Raw genomic sequence first — 18,285 nt, 5'->3', positions numbered from 1 at the left:
GGTATGGCTCTGGGAAGAAGGCGAGCCAAAAATGAAAACGCAAAAAAGGAAAACTGCCTGGGGGTTAAGAGACTTTTGTCCATATGTTGCACTACAGAAAGTTTAATTTGTGTGCACTTGGGTAATTGTCTCACCTGGCTCATGCGACTGACAATGCTCAGCAGAGGAGGGAACCCAACCTAGAATGATACAAAAAAAATAAGGTAAACAGCAATATGCAATTCATTGAAGGGGTTTTCTTATTTAGGAAGAAAAGTCATCCCTTTTATTGCCAGTGCGGGGGGCGGTGACGTGACTCCATGTATATGATTTGCATACTTGTGGCCACGTGCTGAATAGTCTCACACGGATTCTCTCTGTAGAAGAGAACTGGGAGAAGACAGGATCGTATACATGGGGTCATATGACCGCCCGCACACACTGGGCATACAGGAGAATCGTGACAACGTGCACACTACACACTGTCACGAATGGCCAATATACAGTCACACAAAGCGGCTGTAGAATTTTCTTTTAGATTGGAAACCCCTTTAAAACATGGACACATGTCTCTGGCAGTTGACAGCAGAACAGTCATTATCCAAAAACTCATCAGCTCATAAAAAGCAGCAGAGTGCAAATATGCATTGCAACAGGTAGAGTAGTGTTGGCTAACATCTTACAGTCTACATATTATAGAGCCACTCGTGTGGCGTGAATGAGGATTAAAGCAGTAGCACGCTGCCGACACATTACATATACACCAACATATACCTTTATTTTACATCTTTGACCATTTGAGGCTTCTTCTTTACCCTTGAAATGGAAACTAAAACTGGGTTTCAGTAACCAAGGTCTTAGGTGATCTAAATGTTATTACGAGACTTTAAAAGGGGGTGTATCCGGGCCTATTTTTTCTCTTATGGGGCCAAGAACTGATAGCCAGGCAGTTGCTGACTACCTGCCTGTTCTGCCCTGTCCGAGAGGGTCTTAGAGCGATCACAGACAGCTCCTGCCAGCGATTCTGCTGCTTCACGTCAACAGACCAGCTGTTACTCTTCCAGGCTGCACTGTCAACAGGGCCTGACTGCCAACTTAATGCTGATTAACCCCTTTACCCCTAAGGGTGCTTTGCATGTTAATACCCAGGCCAATTTTTACAATTCTGACGACTGTCCCTTTATGAGGTAATAACTCTGGAACGCTTCCATGGATCCCAGGTGATTCTGACACTGTTTTCTTGTGACATATTGTACTTCATGTTAGTAGTAAAATTTCTTTGATATGACTTCAATTTGTGGGAAAATAAAAAAAAAAAAATAAATTTGACGAAAATTTAGAAATTTTTGCAATTTTCCAACTTTGAATTTTCATGCCCTTAAATCACAGAGATATGTCACATAAAATACTTAAGTAACATTTCCCACATGTCTTCTTTGCATTAGCACTATTTTGGAATAAAAATTTTGTTTTGTTAGGAAGTTATAAGGGTTAAAAGTTAAAACAGCGATTTCTCACTTCTACAACACCATTTTTGTGGGGGGACCACAGCACATTTGAAGTCACTTTGAGGGGTCTATATGATAAAAAAATACCCAAAAGTGACACCATTCTAAAAACTGCACCCCTCAAGGTGCTCAAAACCACATTCAACAAGTTTATTAACCCTTCAGGTGCATCATAGGAATTTTTGGAATGTTTAAAAAAAAAATAAAAAAAAAAAAAATGAACATTTAACTTTTTTTTCACAAAAAATTTACTTCAGATCCAATTTGTTTTATTTTTACTAAGGGTAACAGGAGAAATTGGACCCCAAAAGTTGTCGTGCAATTCGTCCCGAGTACGCTGATACCCCATATGTGCAGGCAATCCACTGTTTGGGCGCATAGCAGAGCTTGGAAGGAAAGGAGCGCCATTTGACTTTTCAATGCAAAATTGGCTGGAATTGAGATCGGACGCCATGTCGCGTTTGGAGAGCCCCTGATGTGCCTAAACAATGGAAACACCCCACAAGTGACACCATTTTGGAAACTAGACCCCCTAAGGAACTTATCTAGATTCGTGGTGAGCACTTTGAACCCCTAAGTGTTACACAGAAGTTTATAACGTAGATCCGTAAAAATAGAAAAATCATTTTTTCCACAAAAATGATCTTTTCGCCCCCAATTTTTTATTTTCCTAAGGGTAACAGGAGAAATTGGACCCCACAAGTTATTGTTCAATTTGTCCCGAGTATGCAGATACCCCATATGTGGGGGTAAATCACTGTTTGGGCACATGACAGATGCTTTTTATCGCAAAGCATAGTTTTTGCATCACCATATTTTGAGAGCTATAATTTTTCCATATTTTGGCCCACAGAGTCATGTGAGGTCTTGTTTTTTGCGGAACAAGTTGACGTTTCTATTGGTACCATTTTCGCGCACATGACATTTTTTGATTGCTTTTTATTCTGATTTTTGGGAGACAGAATGAGCAAAAACCAGAAATTCATGAATTTCTTTGGGGGAGGGGGGCATTTATACTGTTCTGTGTGTGGTAAAATTGATAAAGTAGTTTTATTCTTCGGGTCAGTATGATGACAGCGATACCTCATTTATATCATTTTTTCATGTTTTGGAGCTTTTATACAACGAAAACTATTTTATATAAAAAATTATTTTTGCATTGCTTTATTCTGAGCTATAACTTTTTTATTTTTCCGGTGATGAGCCGCCATACAGCTCTATTTTTTTGCCAGACAAGATGACGTTTTCAGTGGTACCATGTTTATTTATCTCCGTCTTTTTGATAGTGTGTTATTCCTCTTTTTGTTCGGCTGTTTGATAAAGCATTGTTGTTTTTTTTTTATGGTGTTCACTAAAGGGGTTAACTAATGGGACAGTTTATAGGTCAGGTCATTAGGGACGCGGAGATACTAAATATGTGTACTTTTTTTGTTTAGATTTTTTGTTAATTCAAATATTTATTGATGGAATATTGATTTTTTTATTATTTTTTTGATTTTTTAAAATATTTTACAATTATTTAAACTTTTTTTTTTTTTTTATTTAATTCTTATTTTTACACTTTGTATGGGACACTCATTCTGTGCAGGCCGATCGCTTCTATAGCATACAGATCTACATGCCATATAAGCTATCAGCGCTGCACTTTCTGCACACTGACCTGAAAGACTTCCTGCCATGCACTGCGCATGACAGGAAATTTCTTAACTCTGGTAACCCGGATATCATCACGCTGCGGGGGTCTCTGATCCAAAGGCAGAGGGGCTGTCAGCTCCGGAACGCTGCGATCATGTTTGTTCGACGTGTTTCAGGGGTTAAAGTGTTGGGAGCAGTCTGTGACCACTCCTGGCACTTAGTGTCGGGTGTCAGCTGTGAGAATCAGCTAACACCCGGCCACGATCAGCCGCGCTCCCCCCGTGAGTGCGGCCGATCACTAATGACGTACTCTCCTGTCCATGGGCAGGTAAGTCCCAGGACACGTGGAGTGGACGGGATAGTACGTCCACTGTCAGAAAGGGGTTAATAGCCAACCACCCGCAATTATCCATCGGCAGTCACTCCCCGTCAACAGAGCAGAGAGGAAGAGAAGCAGCTGCTTTGTACATGTCAAATTAGGAGACTTTTATAACATATCTTACCAGAGAAATCTGGTTCTCTTTCTTCTCCCGAATTGATTTTTCATTCTCAAAATTCTCACTTCATGGATAAAAATCTGTCTTCGGTGAATTCATATCATCACATTACTGAGATAGGCGATGACGATTGGTGCTTATGAAGTTCTATGGAAAACTAGCGGTCATTTCAGGAGAACTTACAACAGAATGTCTTTCTGCCTCTAGCTCCTCCCTCATTCATGGAATTTTACACGTACCAACTGTCCACTCTTATCACAGTAATGTGAATCGGTCATCATCTGTAATCAGTTATCACTGGATGCAGATTTTACATCTTTTACCCTTAAGGCTGTGTACCCACGTAAGCGTTTTTTTTCACGTTTAAGCGTTTTTACCAGCAAAAACGCTTACAAGAAGCATTCCATTCATTTTAATGAATTCCGCACTTTTTGTGCATATTGATGCGTTTTTTTTCTGCGAAAAACGCATCGCGGTAAAAAACGCAGCATGCTCATTAATTTAGCAGAAAAATCCGCATTTCTAACTATATTCTATGAGACTGGGGATGCTCCGGAAAATAGGGATTTTTGTGTACTTACCGTAAAATCCTTTTCTCCGAGCCATTCATTGGGGGACACAGACAGTGGGTGTTATGCAGCTTGCCACTAGGAGGACACTAAGTAAACCAGAAAAAAAGTTAGCTCCTCCCCTGTAGTATACACCCTCTCGCTGAATGAGATTTCGCCAGTTCGGTGAAAAAAAGCAGTAGGCGCTTAAACAGTCAACAATAATCATAACTATGTCAAAACCTAAGAATGCTACAATGCTACAATGAGCCATTAGGCTAAACAGGGTGGGTGCTGTGTCCACCAATGAATGGCTCGGAGAAAATGATTTTACGGTGAGTACACAAAAATCCCAATTTCTCCTATGCCTCATTGGGGGACACAGAGACAGTGGGACATCCTAAAGCAGTCCCTGGGTGGGGAGCATATATCTGCTAATACCCCATATGTACCACTGAGTCAACACTGAGGTACTGTCGACTGCAAGATGCGTCTGCCGTGAGCTGCATTCGCAGAGGCCTGAGAATGAATTTGGTAATGTTTTGTAAAAGTATGCAGACTGGACCGAGTCGCAGCCTTGCAGACCTGTTCTGCCGAGGCCTGGTGCCGAATGGTCCAAGAGGCATCCACTGACCGGGTAGAGTGCTCTTTAATCCCCCGCTGGTACAGGCGCGTTCCTAACATGGTAGGATTCCTGAATTGCTAAACGAATCCACCTGGCTAGCGTTGCTTTTGAAGCGGCTAGACCCTTCCTATGCCCCTCTGGAAGTATGAACAGGGTATCTGACTTGTGGAAGGGAGCCGTCCGCGAGATGTACTGTCTCAGCGCCCTAACCACATCCAGGGTGTGGAGGGCCTTCTCAATGCGATGGACTGGCGCCAGACAAAAGGAAGGCAAAACAATTTCCTCGTTGAGATGGAAAGAGGAGACTACCTTGGGCAGGAAGGATGGGGACGTCCTGAGAACTACCTTGTCCTGATGAAAATTCAGGAACGGAGAACGGCAGGACAGGGCTGCCAATTCCGAAACTCGTCTGATTGACGTAATTGCCACTAGAAAGACCACTTTCCAAGAGAGGACGGTCAATGACACATCCTGCAGCGGTTCGAAAGGAGCCTCCTTTAAGGCCCCGAGAACCAGGTTAAGGTCCCATGATTCCAATGGACTTCTTTAAGGAGGCGCCACATGGGAAACTCCTTGAATGAACGTCTTGACCTGAGGTTTGGTGGCAATTTTGCATTGGAAAAGCACTGACAAGGCCCGATTTTAATCCGGATTGAAGGAACTTCCAATATGGCCGGAATGGAGAACATCAGAGGGGATCGACCATGAAAAGAAGGTTTTCCAGGAGCGGTGATAGATACGCCTGGACACAGGCTTCCTAGCACTAATCATGGTGGAAATCACGTCCACCATGAGAGAAACCAGCCTGTGCTAAAATCCAGGATTCAACAGCCACGCCGTCAAAGACAGGGCCCCGGAGTTCTGGTGGCAAATCGGGCCCCGAGAGCAGATTTGTGCGATCTAGAAGTCACCAGGGGACGTCGGCGACTAGTTGTATTGGTTTTGCATACCATGCTCGGCCAATCTGGCGCGACAAGGATCACTGGTACACCCTCCGCTCTGATCTTCTTGATGAAGCTCGGAAGCAAGGGAAGAGGGGGAAAGATGTACGGGAGCTGGAACTGGTGCCATGGCAGAACTAGGGCATCCGCTCCGATCGCGCGATCCATGCGCTATCGGGCAATGAACCGAGACACCTTGTTGTTTAGTCTGGAGGCCATCAGATCCACATCCGGAGTCACCCAACAATGACAAATCTGCTGAAAGACTTCCAGATGAACAAACCACTCTCCTGAGGCAATACCTTGGCGACTGAGAAAATCTGCCGCCCAATTTTCTACGCCCGGGATGTGAATTGCTGAGATGGGCGAATGGTTGGTCTCGGCCCAATGAAGGATGTGACTCACTTCTTGCATGGCCATCCTGCTCCGGGTACCTCCCTAGTGGTTGATATACGCTACAGCCGTGGCGTTGTCGGATTGGATCCTGATGGGGTGACCTGCGAGGAGATGGTGGAAACTCCGTAGAGCTAATCCGATTGCTCGTATCTCCAAAACGTTGATGGGGAGACGTGACTCTTGGGTCGAGCAACGACCCTGAGCCGTGTGGTGACGAAAGACCGCACCCCAGCCGAGAAGACTTACATCGGTGGTTACTACCAACCATCTTACTGGGAGAAAAGACCTCCCTTGATTCAGGGAGGACCTCAGTGTCCACCACCTGAGGGCTTGCCTGACCCGCAGGGACAGAAGGATCCGAAGGTCCAGGGAGAACGGGTTCTTGTCCCAAGCTAACAGCAACACTTGTTGTAAGGGACGGAGATGGAACTGTGCCGTTGGAACTGCTTCCATCACAGCCACCATCTTTCCGGGAACTCTCATGCTGAAAGGAATGGAGTGAGAAGCTGGTCGGGAAAGAGTGTGCGCTGCCTGTTGTAAGGCTTGGGTCTTTTCTGGAGGGAGAATGACCAACCCACGGGAAGTGTCCGAGATCATTCCTAAAAAGGATATCTGCTGAGTCGGTTTCGAGGAAGAATTTGCGAAGTTTATCTTCCACCCCAGGCGCGAAAGTGTATTTACTGTTATATCCACGGATTCCTCGCAGGCTGGAAGGGACGGACCCTTGATGAGCAGATCGTCCAGATACGGTAACATCATTACTCCCCGAGAGTGGAGAATGGCCATGACAGCCGCCATGACCTTGGTAAAGACCCTGGGGGTGGTGGCGAGTCCGAAGGGCAAGGCAATGAACTGGAAGTGTTCCTCGTGAATTGCAAAACGCAGGAACTGCTGGTGGGACGGGCAGATCGGAATGTGAAGGTAAGCGTCCTTGATGTCGATGGATGCTAGGAACTCTCCTTTTTCCATGGAAGCGACAACTGATCGGAGAGATTCCATTCGGAACCGCCGTACCCTGACAAACTGATTTAACAGTTTGAGATCCAGAATGGGTCGCATCGTCCCGTCCTTCTTTGGAACCACAAAAAGGTTTGAATCTAATCCCCTGAACCTTTCATGATGAGGGACAGGAATGATGACTCTGTCCCTTAAGAGAGCCTGAACAGCCCGAAGGAAGGCTCTTGTCTCTTTCTTGGGGGGAGAAGAGGGGAAAAACCCGAGTTGGAGGGGGAGAAGAAAACTATCTTGTATCCGGAGGACACCAGCTCCCTGACCCACTTGTTGTGGACGACCGCGAGCCAGGTGTGGCTGAAGGAAAGTAGGCGACCGCCTACTCTATCGGTGTCCGCAACAAGTCATTGGGTAGATCTATGAGATCTGCCTCCCCTAGATCCAGAAGCCCTAGGCCTGGGTTTCCAAGAGCGGTTAGGTCTGTATGCGACCAGGGAGCCTCTGTCTCCGCGCGGGGACGGACCTGATCCAGAAGAGAAGGTAGAGGAAGACCAACCGGAATTGTTGCAAAAAGATCGAAAACGCGTCGGCTGTTGGTTGCCAAACAGCCTTTTGTTGAGGAAGGAATTTACCTTTCCCCCAGTAGCAGCAGAAATGAGCTGATCCAGTTTCTCTCCAAAAAGATGACCCGTTTAAAAGGGGAGAAAAGTCAACGATCTTTTAGATGTGGCATCCGCCCGCCCGTCGCGGAGCCATAGGGCTCTTCTAATGGAGATCGCATTAGCGGCAGTTTGAGCAGCGCAATTGGCGGCATCAAAAGAGGCGTCCACTACAAAGTCCGCTGCGTGAATTATCTGCCTGGCGACAGTGGTTGCCTCCGGAGGAAGATTGGTGCCCTGGAAGGAAGTAATCAGGAATTCTGCCCAAGTGGCCATTGCCTTAGTGACCCAAATTGCCGCGAAAGATGGAAAAAGCGCTGCTCCTGAAGCTTCAAAAAGGTAGTCAATCTGACGATTGGAGGGGTTTCTGATTGAGGAACCCTCAGAAACAGATAAGAGCGTTTTTGAAGTAAGACGCGATACAGGAGGGTCCATAGGAGGGGACTGTAAGGCCTGTTTCACACTTCCGTTTTTTCAAATCCGTCAAAATCCGTTGTTTTCCGTAAAAAAACGGATCCGCCATTTTTTGCAGGATCCGTTTTTTTTTGTCCCATAGACTTCCATTACGGTTACCGCGGATCCGTCAAAAAAACGGATCCGTTTTTTTAAAAACGGATCCGTTGGCATCCGTTTCCGTCAAAAAAACGGAAACGGATCCGTTTGGCGGACACAAAAACGGAAGTGTGAAACAGGCCTAACCAACCCTTCATTAGGTCTGGATCAAAAGGGTATTTATCCTGACTAGACTTTTGCCCTGTGAACCGCTTATGCGGACGATCCCTATGTTTCTGGACAATTTCCTTAAAGTCCGGATGGCTGGTAAATAACCTGCGCACACGCTTGGTTTTCTTAAGTGAGATAGGATGTGCTGGAACGGGAATATTTTCTTCATCCAACGACAGAATCCTGTTGACTGATTCTATAAGAGAATCAAGCTACTCTTGGGAGAGCAAGAGACAGGAGTCGCAGATGCTGAGGCACGACCGAGACTAGGGGACGCGTCATGGGTCTGTTTCTAGAGACCTGACCATCCCTTGAACGAGTACGGCCCCTGATGGTGGACGGTTCCCGGCCGACGCCAGAGCCCTCTTCGGGAGGTAAGGACGCTTTCTGGCTTAAAGAGTCTTCCCGGAGGGAGAATATAGCCTGGGTAAGAGACTCCACCGACCGTGACAGGGACGCAGTCCACTCAGGGGTACTAAACGCAGGAGGCCTGTCAGCAGCGGAGGCGAGGGGCGATTGAGCGCAGGCCGCGTTGCAGGCCGTGCATAACAGATTAGTCTGTGCACTGGGTAAGGCAGACTTGCAAGTGGTACACACGGTAAAAAACGCAGAGTGCTTCTTAGGAGACCGTTTAGCCTCCTTAGATCGAGACATAGCGCTCCTGAAAGGGTTAACGGCAGAGTCTGTCTGCAGCTGCAGGGAATGTGCCGGGAAGGGGTTAAGCTTTAATCTGAGGGCAGATGCAGCTTACCCACGGTTCTGTGTTGTGTCCCCCGGGAGGAATAGCGGTGGCTCTGTGGTGACACCCAGTATCCGGCAGCTATCCAGAGCAGGCTGAGGTGAAAGAGATGGCCCCCGAGATTAGGATTGCGCGTCTCGTAAGTAATGAGAGGCGCCAAGAGGAGGGGGCGGCGACGTTAGCGCGGGCGGCGCTATTTAAATTGCAGCCTAGTAGGCCGGAAAAGCCGGGACTAAATTTTCAGCCTACCCGAGCGCCGAGAGCGGGGGAAGGGGGCGCGATGAGGGGGGGCCGGTGCACCACCGCCGCCGACGCTAAGTCAGCACTTCTCCTGGGGGCCAGGACCCTATGGCAGGGGGATGGAGAGCTATGGGGCTGATTCAGGGCATTTGGAAGCGCTGTTCCAGTCTTCTCCGTGCACTCCATGCGTGCCCTCGTATCCATGGAATACCGGGACCGTAAGGATCATCGCCATCATCACCAGAGGAATCAGCCCCGTACGTCGCAGGAAAGTGTACGAGGGGTATACTCCGCGTGCTTGCCTGCTGTTGGTTTGGGGGAGAACGGGCCGTAGAAAGGAACTGTCGTCCCCTTCACTCCGTTAATTAAAAAATAAAAATTTACAGAAAATTCAAAAATAAAAACGGTGGGGTTTGAAACCAGACCCAAATGCCTCCTACAGACACTAAGCAAAGAACTGGAGATATCTCATCCAGCGAGAGGGTGTATACTGCAGGGGAGGAGTTAACTTTTTTTCTGGTTTATGTAGTGTACTCCTAGTGGCAAGCAGCATAACACCCACTGTCTCTGTGTCCCCCAATGAGGCGTAGGAGAAAAAACGCATAAAAAAAAAAAACACACGCAAAAAACGCGCGTTTCCTGGGAAGGAGTCTGGATTTTAGTGAGGAATTTTCTGCATACGTGGGTACATAGCCTTAATGCAGAAGGAAATATCCATCCAGGGCGAGAAAGAAGCGGATTTCTCTGATAAGATAAATGACAAAGTTGTTTATTTTCTTGTACTCTTTCAGTCGCTGCGAGACTGTCGGATATTACATGCAGTTAAGTATACACATGCTAACATCAACATCACTACAAGTCGGCCTTTTTGTTTGAAGAAACGGAATTTTAAATAAGAATTTACCTTGATATAATCAATCCCTAGGTTTTCATTTTCACTGTTTAGAGCAGCTGCCAAGTCAGAATATAACCTCTCACCCAAACAGAATCGTTTCCAGCTTTCCTCGTCCTCTGTGCTTGGCTGCAGAGAGAAAGATGCATTACTAGAAATTCACATTTATGTCATTCCAATAGTGGAGATTTCTACATAGTAGGATATTAAAAGCAGGTTACATGTGCTAACAGGATATTGTCTTAGTCTCACCATCCGCTGCTTTTCTGGGATAATAGCAGCTATGACTTCAGAGCTTCCAGGGCTGACTAACCCCATCTGTGGCATGAACAAGCTTAAGAAGCCGGCAGTCCATTGAGGTATAAGACCAGGTGACCGGATGGCCACATCCTGGCTTCTCCGAACGTCTCCATAGCACCAGGTGACCAGTGGGTCCCAATCCTGGCTTTCCCAAACATATCTGTGGGGCTCAGGTGAACAGTGGGTCCAAATCCTGACTAGCCCAAATGTACCCATGGTTCAGTGATGGTCAATGGAGCAGATCGGTATTATTTCAGCGAGGGCCGTGGTCCCCTAAGCTGGCATCCAGTAGAATGTCAAATTTGTGTCCCTCGTGATGGATCCATGATCTGGCATCTATGCAGTAGAGTGTTCCTGGCTGTGGTTTTGTAAAGCGTCTGTTTCTTTGGATCTCTTGGCTGTGTGGATGTATATTGTTACAGAGGTATATGTCCTCTTTTAGCTCTCAACTGTTCTTCAAACCATTATTCACAGGTCATGGAAAAGGAGTGATGAGATTAACTCGCATTCTTTGACTAATCAATTTGCATAGTTTTTACTCTTCTGTTCACAAGTCAACAAGCCACAAGACCCAAACAATGGTCATTCAACATATTAAGCAAACATCCATTGTTCAGTGACCCTGCATCACTGTCTTGTGTAAAGATAGCAGGCAATAAGTTGTAAGAGCTGATAGAAGTGGCAAACAATAGCCATTCAAAAATAATAAAAATAAACGCTTAAGATTCATATGACAACAGTGTATGGTTCTTGACCAACTGAAGAACAAAAACATAAATTCAAAATTCAACATATAGATAGCAGTCTATTCCTCCTGGCTTACTGAAAATAGACATATGGTTAATTAATATAAAATGCTGTGACTTCACAATGGGTATCTGACTCCCAGCACCTCCGCTATTCAGCAAATGGTACCCAGACAATGAGTAAGAAGCGTTGGTTGAGCATGTTATCTATCATCTACTGCACATGCTTGACCACAGCTCCATTCATAGTTCTAACTCAGGCAGCCTAGTGGGGAGGAGTTTGGGGGGTAGCCTAAGTAAATGGTGCTGCCCAAGCAATAAGTGATAAATTTATTTTCCGTGAAAACATCTTTAAATGGCAAAGGTTTGATCAATGCAGAACATGTAATAGTAAGCAGCTATACAAAAGTGGGTTTAACTAAGGGATAACGTTTCACCTTGTGGAGAGCAAGAAGCCAGGCTTAGCATGTCAAAGTGAGGTGACTTATAGGCCATGCATGCGCTTGTGGGAGATGAAATATGCAAATTGCAGAGAGGAAGAGGACTAGAACCCTAGTGCCACCTATTGGAAGCTCGATCCTAAAAGTCAATATCATATGAGCCTTGCCATATGACTTGGGATAAAAGCCAATCCAGAATCTCACTTTGTAGCCATGTATGAGGGAGTCGGAATCAGAGTCGGTGTCATGGAAATTGAGGAGTCAGAGTTGGAGTCGAAGGTTTGGCTTACAGACTCCACAGCCCTGGTGGCAAGGCTTGTCAAAAGGTCAATATTGACTTTTAGGATTGCTACTTCCAATAGGCGGCACTAGAGTTCTAGTCCTCTTCCTCTCTGCAGAGGCAATTTGCATGCTGTAGGAATAAACCCTTGCAGGTTTGACTGGCAAGGCAGCTTCTGAATTCTGCATTAACAAATACAATAAAGTAATAGTGACAGGAATACACTCACCATCAATACATTACTGTCAAGGGGTTGAGATTTCCAATGGCTCCTGTGCTTGTTGAGACTCTTTATAAAACAAATAACAGGCATGTGAAACTTTTCTACATGTTGACGGAAAAAAAAAAACTAGATTAAATGAGTAATCAGAATGAAGGGCACGCGTGTACTACTGTATATAGACAGAGTACATACATGGAACAGATTGAGAAGGTGTTGTCCGTGTAGTGGACAATCCCTTTAATGATTGAGTTTAGTCAGAAATCTTAGAGGTTTTACATCAATTTCTGGGTTTTGCTAATAACTAGAGATGAGTGAACCTGAACAGTAAAATTTGGGGTCCGTACTGAACACCTATTCGGGCACATAACCCAAACTTCACTAGGAAGTTCGTGTTACTGTTTGGATTCAGCTCCCCAAACACCGCGCTAAATTTTGATCACGGTGTGAGCGGTGAACTCACTGAGGTCACAGTAGTTTATTGGCCTGGCAGTGAACGCAGCATCAGTGACCTACGATAATGTCGATGATGTCACCGCTAGTCACAGATGCTGCGCTCGCAGCAGCTCCTTCTCCACTGGTTTTCAGCCTGGACGGTCGCATCTTGGCACCGTCCAAGTTGAAAACTATTTACGGTAAACATGGATTACGGCATGGGACATAACGTCTGATAGATGAGGGATATGGTTTATATTTTGGGTAGTTTTTTTTTTTTACAGGAGACCATATGGGGCTTCAATGAAATGGTTGTTAGACGAGTAGAACTGTGTTTGTAATTTTTAAATAACAAAGATAAAGTTTGTGTTTTTTTTATTTCAAATAAAGTTTGTTGTTCTGATACTTTATTCTGGCTGTGTGCTTATTTACAATATAACTATAAGATTAGTAATGGATAGGCGTCTTATAGATGCCTCTCTGATACTAACCCGTGGGCTTCATGCTACCTCACAATACAAAGTTGACATCAACCCCACAAATATGAACTCCACTTTCCACCGCCACAGAGCAAGTGGGAAGAGCAGTGCAAATAGCAAGAATTGGCGCATCTGAAAGATGCGCCTTTTCTGCGGTGGCTGCTGACTGCTTTTTTTAGGCTTGAGGGGTCAATGTTCATGGTCCCTTAAGGATATGTGCACACGCTGCGGATTCCACTGCGTTTCAGCAGCGTTTTTGGCCGCTGCGGACCCGCAGCAGTTTTAGCTGCGGTGTACAGTACCATTCAAATGAATGGTAAAAAAAAAAAAACGCTGTGTAGACGTTGCGGAAAAATCCGCGCGGATTTGCTGCAGTTTTGAAACCGCAGAAAGAAGTGACATGTCAATTCTTTCTGTGGAATCCGCAGCGGGTTCCTATCTCCACCATTGTGGAGATGGTGAATCCGCAGGACCAAACCGCAGTCAAAACCGCAGATAATCCGCAGGTCTTTTGACCTGCGGTTTATCTGAGGTTTTTGCAAAATCCGTGCGGATTAATCCGCAGCGTCTGCACACACCCTAACAGCCTGAGAACAAACAGCCCCCAACTGTCAGATTTAGCCTGGCTGGTTATCAAAAATTAGGTATTAGGGTACACCCCTCACTGTTTTTTTTTTAAATTTATTTAAATTAAAAAAATACAGCATGGTGTCCCCTCTATTCTTGATAACCAGCCTTGCTAAAACTGACAGCAGTGCAGTCTGATGCCCCATTCTCTTTATTCAACAAAGAATCATCACTTTGGGGCTTGCAGCAGCCCTCAATGCCAAGCACAGTGGTTGTGTCTCACACAAACACAATAGGTGAGAGAATTTCAATTATCTTTCATTAACATTTCTTTTATCTTGGACAAGACCCTATATGCACACTACATTCCTTCTAGCTATCTGGTTAAACATCTATTAACCCCTTAAACCCCAAGGGTGGTTTGCACGTTCATGACCGGGCCAATTTTTACAATTCTGACCACTGTCCCTTTATGAGGTAATAACTCTGAAACGCTTCCATGGATCCTGGTGATTCTGACATTGTTTTCTCGTGACATATTGTACTTCATGTTAGTGGTAAAATTTCATTCAAATAATTTGCGTTTATTTGTGAAAAAAACGGAAATTTGGTGAAAATTTTTTAAAATTTCACAATTTTCCAACTTTGAATTTTTATGCCCTTAAATCACAGAGATACGGCACACAAAAAACTTGATAACTAACATTTCCCACATGTTTACTTTACATCAGCACAATTTTGGAACCAAAATTTTTTTTGTTAGGAAGTTATAAGGGTTAAAAGATGACAAGCGATTTCTCATTTTTACAACACCATTTTATTTTTACGGACCACATCACATTTGAAGCCACTTTGAGGGGTCTATATGATAGAAAATACCCAAAAGTGACACCATTCTAAAAACTGCACCCCTTAAGGTGCTCAAAACCACATTCAAGAAGTTTATTAACCCTTCAGGTGCTTCACAGGAATTTTTTGAATGTTTAAAAAAAAAAAAAAAATGAACATTTAACTTTTTTTCACAAAAAAAATACTTCAGGTTCAATTTTTATTATTTTACCAAGGGTAACAGGGGAAATTGGACAGCAAAAGTTATTGTGCAGTTTGTCCTGAGTACGCTGATACCTGATATGTGGGGGGGAACCACTGTTTCGGCGCATGGCAGTGCTCAGAAGGGAAGGAGCGCCGTTTGACTTTTTCAATGCAAAATTGGCTGGAATTCAGATCGGACACCATGTCACGATTGGAAAACCCCTGATGTACCAAAACAGTGGAAACCCCCCAAAAAGTGACCCCATTTTGGAAACTAGACCCCCCAAGGAACTTATCTAGATGTGTGGTGAGCACTTTGAACCCCCCAGTGCTTCACAGAAGTTTATAACGTACAGCGGTACAATTAAAAAATCGTATTTTTTCAACAAACATGGTCTTTTAGTCCCCATTTTTTTATTTTCCCAAGGGTACCAGGAGAAATTGGACCACAAAAGTTGTTTTGCAATTTGTCCTGAGTAGGCTAATACCCTATATGTGGGGGTAAAACACTGTTTGGGCGCATGGCAGAGCTTGGAAGGGAAGGAGCACCATTTGACTTTTTCAACGCAGAATTGGCTGGAATTGAGATCTGACGCCATGTTGCATTTGGAGAGCACCTGATGTGCCTAAACAGTGGAAACCCCCCAATTATAACTCCAACCCTAACCCCAACACACCCCTAATCTCAGCCCTAACTCTAGCCCTAGAGGGAAAATGGAAATAAATACATTTTCTTTTAACTTTATTATTTTTCCCTAACTAAGGGGGTGATAACGGGGGGTTTGATTTACTATTTATGGCGGTTTTTATGTTTGGTAGCTGTCGCACGCTAAAAGACACTTTTTATTGTAAAAATAGTTTTTGCATCACCACATATTGAGAGCTTTAATTTTTCCATATTTTGACCCACCGATTCATGTGAGGTCTTACTTTTTGCGGGATGAATTGACGTTTTTATTGGTATCATTTTCGGGCACGTGACATCTTTTGATCGCTTTTTATTCCGATTTTTGGGATGCAGAATGAACAAAAACCAGCGTTTCGTGAATTTCTTTTGGGGGGGGTGCGTTAACACCGTTCCGCGTGCGGTGAAATTGATAAAGCGGTTTTATTCTTCGGGTCGGTACGGTTACAGCGATACCTCATTTAGGTCTTTTTTTATGTTTTGGTGCTTTTATGCAATGAAAACAATTTTATATAAAAAATAATTATTTTTGCATCGCTTTATTCTGCGAGCTATAACTTTATTTTTTTGCTGATGATGCTGTATGGTGGCTCGTTTTTTGCGGGACAAGATGTCGTTTTCAGTGGTACCACGGATATTTATATGCGTGGTTTTGATCGCGCGTTATTGCACTTTTTGTTCGGCGGTATGATAAATCATTTTTTGCTTCGTTTTTTATTTTTATTTTTTAAGGGGTTCGCTAAAGGTGTTAACTAATGGGACAGTTTTATAGGGCAGGTCGTTACGGACGCAGTGATACCAAATATGTGTACTTTTATTGTTTTTTTTGATTTCCAAAAAATGAATTTATTAGGGAATATTTTTTTTTTTTATTTATTTAGCGATTTTTTTTTAAATTAATTTTACACTTTTTTTAATTTTTTTTTTTACTTTATTACATTGTCCCGGGGGGGACACATAACTGTCATGTGACAGATCGCTGATCTGTCACATCACAGATTACTGTGACAGATCAGCGATCTGTCACAGGCATTGCACTTGGCTTCCTCTTGCCTGCGCTTTGCAGGCACTGAGGAAGCCAGGTCCCTGCAGGCCCCCATCGCCATCTTGGATTCGTGGACCTGCAGGGATGGACATTGCACTGCTGTGGGGGGCTCAGGGAAGCACGGAGGGAGCCCCCTCCCTGACGATGCTTCCCTTTAACCCCTGGTACACCGCGAACGTGTTTGATCGCGGTGTGCAAGGGGTTAACGTGTCTGGGGCGGTCCGTGACCGCCCCTGACACATTGTGCCAGGTGTCAGCTGTGATAATCAGCTGACACCCGGCTGCGATCAGCGGCGTTCACCACGTGGGCACCGCTGATCGCTGTGATGTACTATCCCGTCCCTGGGAATTAAGTCCCAGGGCTCATGGACGGGATAGTACGTCACATGGCAGTAAGGGGTTAATTAACATTACAGTCAAAGCTGCTATTCACATCTCCATGTTTATCACGGACCTAATTTAATACTATTTGAGAAAACACAAGAGGAACACATTGAGGGAATTAAATAAAAACACACCTCAAGACCATAGGAGTTGCGAACAAGTTGTCCTCCAATTCAACAAAAAATGGAGCAATAAAGCATACTGATCCTTGTAGACATTAGGCTACATCCAGATCAAAAAAGTGTGATAGAAACACTCATTTAGTAAAATTTCAATTTTTATTTCAACATATAAATATAAAACAAGATGCCTAATACCATAGAAAGATCAAAATTTAGCGCATACACAAGTTTAGGGAACATAGGTACTATGAAAGACGTATTTTATTAAATATAGATCTATCAAAATTTTGCGAATATTTCCCTATAGCGTTAGCAGAAACATTCTTTTTAAAAAATTAGTGGGAGACCGATATATCACTATAACCTCAGGCCCACCGAGGTGCCAGCTTCAACGGGATGTGTTTGTGTGCTGCAACACATGCTACTGTCAGAGGCCAGCAGCTGATGTCGGAACGTTTTTCATGCCATCCCCCCCCCAAAAAAAAATTTTTTTAAAAAACACAGATACAGGTTACATTAAAAACTACAGCAAAATGTTAAAACTTTTGCACAGACAGCGATTTGGTAGAAGACTCCTGATTTTTCCCGGTGTATAAAGTTTTTCAATATTCTATTAATCTATCAAACAGCAAGATACATATTTTTTCAGGCTCTATGGTTTTTGCTTACCTGTCGTACAGCTGAGAATTGGGATACCTGTTGTTGCTGCCATCGGAGGCTCGGTGAATATCCTTCAGGAGCAGGCTGGCATCCGGACAGCTTAAACAAAAGGAAAAAGTCACCGTTAGGACTCATTCACACATCTGATCTTTCCACGTGCAGAAAACAGACTGACTATTCTGATCAGAGAGTGGACCAAGTATCAACTGTGTTTCTCATACATGGACAAATAAATGTTTCTCTACCTTCCCCATTCTGACAGTACTTTTAACGTGTGAATGGCTCCATAGACTATCACAAGTACAAGAGTTATCCGTGAAGAACAACTATACAGTAAGCCTAAAAAAAAATACTTTTTACACATCTGTTTTATATTCGACCTCACCAAATTTTGCAAATAGTGATGTAGCTCTAAAAGCTACGAAACACTCTATCTAGCACTGACCGATGAACCCATGTTAAATATAAGTACTCAGGCCGCATGCAGACATAGGCGGAGCTGACCAGAGGAGGTGCGGCGGTGCTTCACGGAGGAAGTACGCAGCCATCCGCAGCAC

At 44.3% G+C, this 18,285-nt stretch overlaps 1 protein-coding gene across 3 annotated transcripts in view; it reads right to left on the bottom strand.

Moving 5' to 3' along the window:
- The window catches only part of GEMIN2 (gem nuclear organelle associated protein 2), a 58,307-nt gene that overhangs the window by 36,245 nt on the left and 3,777 nt on the right, over positions 1-18,285 (bottom strand). For all 3 annotated transcript variants that reach the window (XM_073577862.1, XM_073577860.1, XM_073577863.1), the window contains exons 3-6: positions 17,738-17,827; positions 12,329-12,388; positions 10,346-10,462; positions 135-179 (exon numbers count right to left, since the gene is read on the bottom strand). In XM_073577862.1, the coding sequence (XP_073433963.1) occupies positions 135-179; positions 10,346-10,462; positions 12,329-12,388; positions 17,738-17,827 (312 nt within the window). The remainder of the gene's footprint in view (positions 1-134; positions 180-10,345; positions 10,463-12,328; positions 12,389-17,737; positions 17,828-18,285) is intronic.

The sequence above is a fragment of the Dendrobates tinctorius genome, unplaced genomic scaffold (assembly GCF_039654945.1).
Source record: "Dendrobates tinctorius isolate UK_male_01 unplaced genomic scaffold, ASM3965494v1 ptg000057l, whole genome shotgun sequence".
Lineage (NCBI taxonomy): Eukaryota > Metazoa > Chordata > Amphibia > Anura > Dendrobatidae > Dendrobates > Dendrobates tinctorius.
The sequence above is the reverse complement of the archived record's forward strand: the minus strand, read 5'-3'. Positions and strand labels throughout refer to the sequence as shown.